The sequence below is a fragment of the Olea europaea genome, unplaced genomic scaffold, assembly GCF_002742605.1.
Source record: "Olea europaea var. sylvestris unplaced genomic scaffold, O_europaea_v1 scaffold4261, whole genome shotgun sequence".
In the NCBI taxonomy this organism is placed as follows: Eukaryota; Viridiplantae; Streptophyta; class Magnoliopsida; order Lamiales; family Oleaceae; genus Olea; species Olea europaea.
This window is the reverse complement of record NW_019262473.1, coordinates 22642-24234: the sequence shown is the minus strand read 5'-3', so window position 1 is coordinate 24234 and position 1593 is coordinate 22642. Positions and strand designations below refer to the sequence as shown.

The 1593-nt window shown below is 41.1% G+C and overlaps 1 protein-coding gene across 1 annotated transcript; it reads right to left on the bottom strand.

The window, feature by feature from the left end:
- Window positions 1-177: 177 nt before the first annotated feature.
- LOC111387802 (dof zinc finger protein DOF3.1-like) lies at window positions 178-1587 on the bottom strand. Its single transcript, XM_023012392.1, has one exon. The coding sequence runs from the start codon at window positions 1181-1183 to the stop codon at window positions 359-361; it is 825 nt and encodes a 274-aa protein (XP_022868160.1). The 5' UTR covers window positions 1184-1587; the 3' UTR covers window positions 178-358.
- Between the last annotated feature and the right edge of the window lie 6 nt (window positions 1588-1593).

Below are 1593 nucleotides of genomic sequence, written 5' to 3'. Positions count from 1 at the left end.
ATTATGGTCTACAAACCCTAGTTAACAAGAACATGACCAAAGCAACTTCTTTTCTTCTGCAAAATTGGTTAAAATTTATATAAAGCTACAAAAGTAAATGGCATAAACTTTGATCGAAAAGTAAAAAGGTCTGCGATGCAAACCTAATCCAACACAATTTCTCTATAAGAAAGAAGGTAACAACACAGATTTGTTATATATATGTACTTTCTTTGCATACAATATGAAAATTAAAAACCTATTTCGATCACAAACCAAATTAACCGTATACAAAGAAAACCCAATATTCGACCACAGAAATATAAGAGAAATTGTGTTTGCATTGTCTACAGAACTTGATAGTTTGGATTGGTAAAATTTACTGAGATGGATTATAGCCAGGAAGGTTATCAGGCCATTGATTTGGGTTGATCGAAAAACCCATTCCGCTGTTGGTGGTGGTGCCAGCGATGTTGTTGTTCCAGAAACTTGGGTTTGAGGCTGAAATGTTGGTGGCGTTGCTGATGAAGTTTTGAGTCCAAGAACCGAGAGGCCTTGGCGGAACCACGTATTGCTGTGATGCGAAAGTTTCATTCTGAGGCTGGATTTGTCCCGCTGGAAGATTCATCCCTTGCAAAAGTGCCATGTTCGCACCACCACCAAAATGGTGGCCACCACCCAAATTCACCGGCAGCTGATTGATTCTTGGCTGCTGGTTTAGGGATTGCATGGAAGCCACAGTCGACAAGAATTCTCCACCGGAATAGAAGGAACCCATTAAAGGCAAGGTCCTCACAGATTGGTTCCCGGGTAATATCCCAGAATTCCCCAAAATCCCACCCGCCATGCCAGTCAAGTTCTGCGGTGGAAGTGCTGGTATTAGATGTTGAGTTCTTTCCCTGTCACCACCACTGCTCGAAGACGATGATGGGCCTTTGCTTCGCTTGTTCTTCCTGCAGCCACCGCCAACGGGGACGTTCCTCAAGGCCCCCCCTTGAGTCCAGTACCTTCTACAAGCTTTGCAGAAATAACGCGGTTGAGTTAGGCTGTAATTGTTGAAGTAGCAGAATTTGGTGTTGACAGAGTCACAGCGAGGGCACCTTTGAGGTGGAGGAGGTTGGTGGCGAGACATTTGCTCCGGCGGCTTCACTTCGCGTCGATTTTGCTGATCTTCCTGCCCTTCTCCTCTCCCTTGTGCCTCCATATATATATATATATTTCTCTCTTTTTTCTCTGTTTATTTTATGTATGATTTCGTTGAGTGTCTAGTTATTAATATAAAAGTAGAAGTCTGTGTTTTGGCTTATAAATTGTGATAGAAGAGATTATTCAACGCTCAAGGATATGTATGCAATCTGATGGGATTATGAGAATCAGAATTCAGATGATATAGTGGTAAAATGGTGCATGAGATTTCATTTCTTCTCTACCTATTACCTATCAACCATAGAAACAACGAATTCTCTTCATAACTGAAATTCAAACCTTAAATATTTCTTGTAATATCTATCTATACCCACAAAATCTACTAAGATTTCATGCCCTAGTTCATGTTTGATACAAGGAAAGAGACAAAAATTAAAAGGTGGGTGCATGTAGAGATTTAAGCGGGGG

Bases quoted from the DNA above. Each gene is read 5' to 3' on its own strand.
- LOC111387802 (XM_023012392.1), bottom strand. From the start codon at position 1,183: ATGGAGGCACAAGGGAGAGGAGAAGGGCAGGAAGATCAGCAAAATCGA.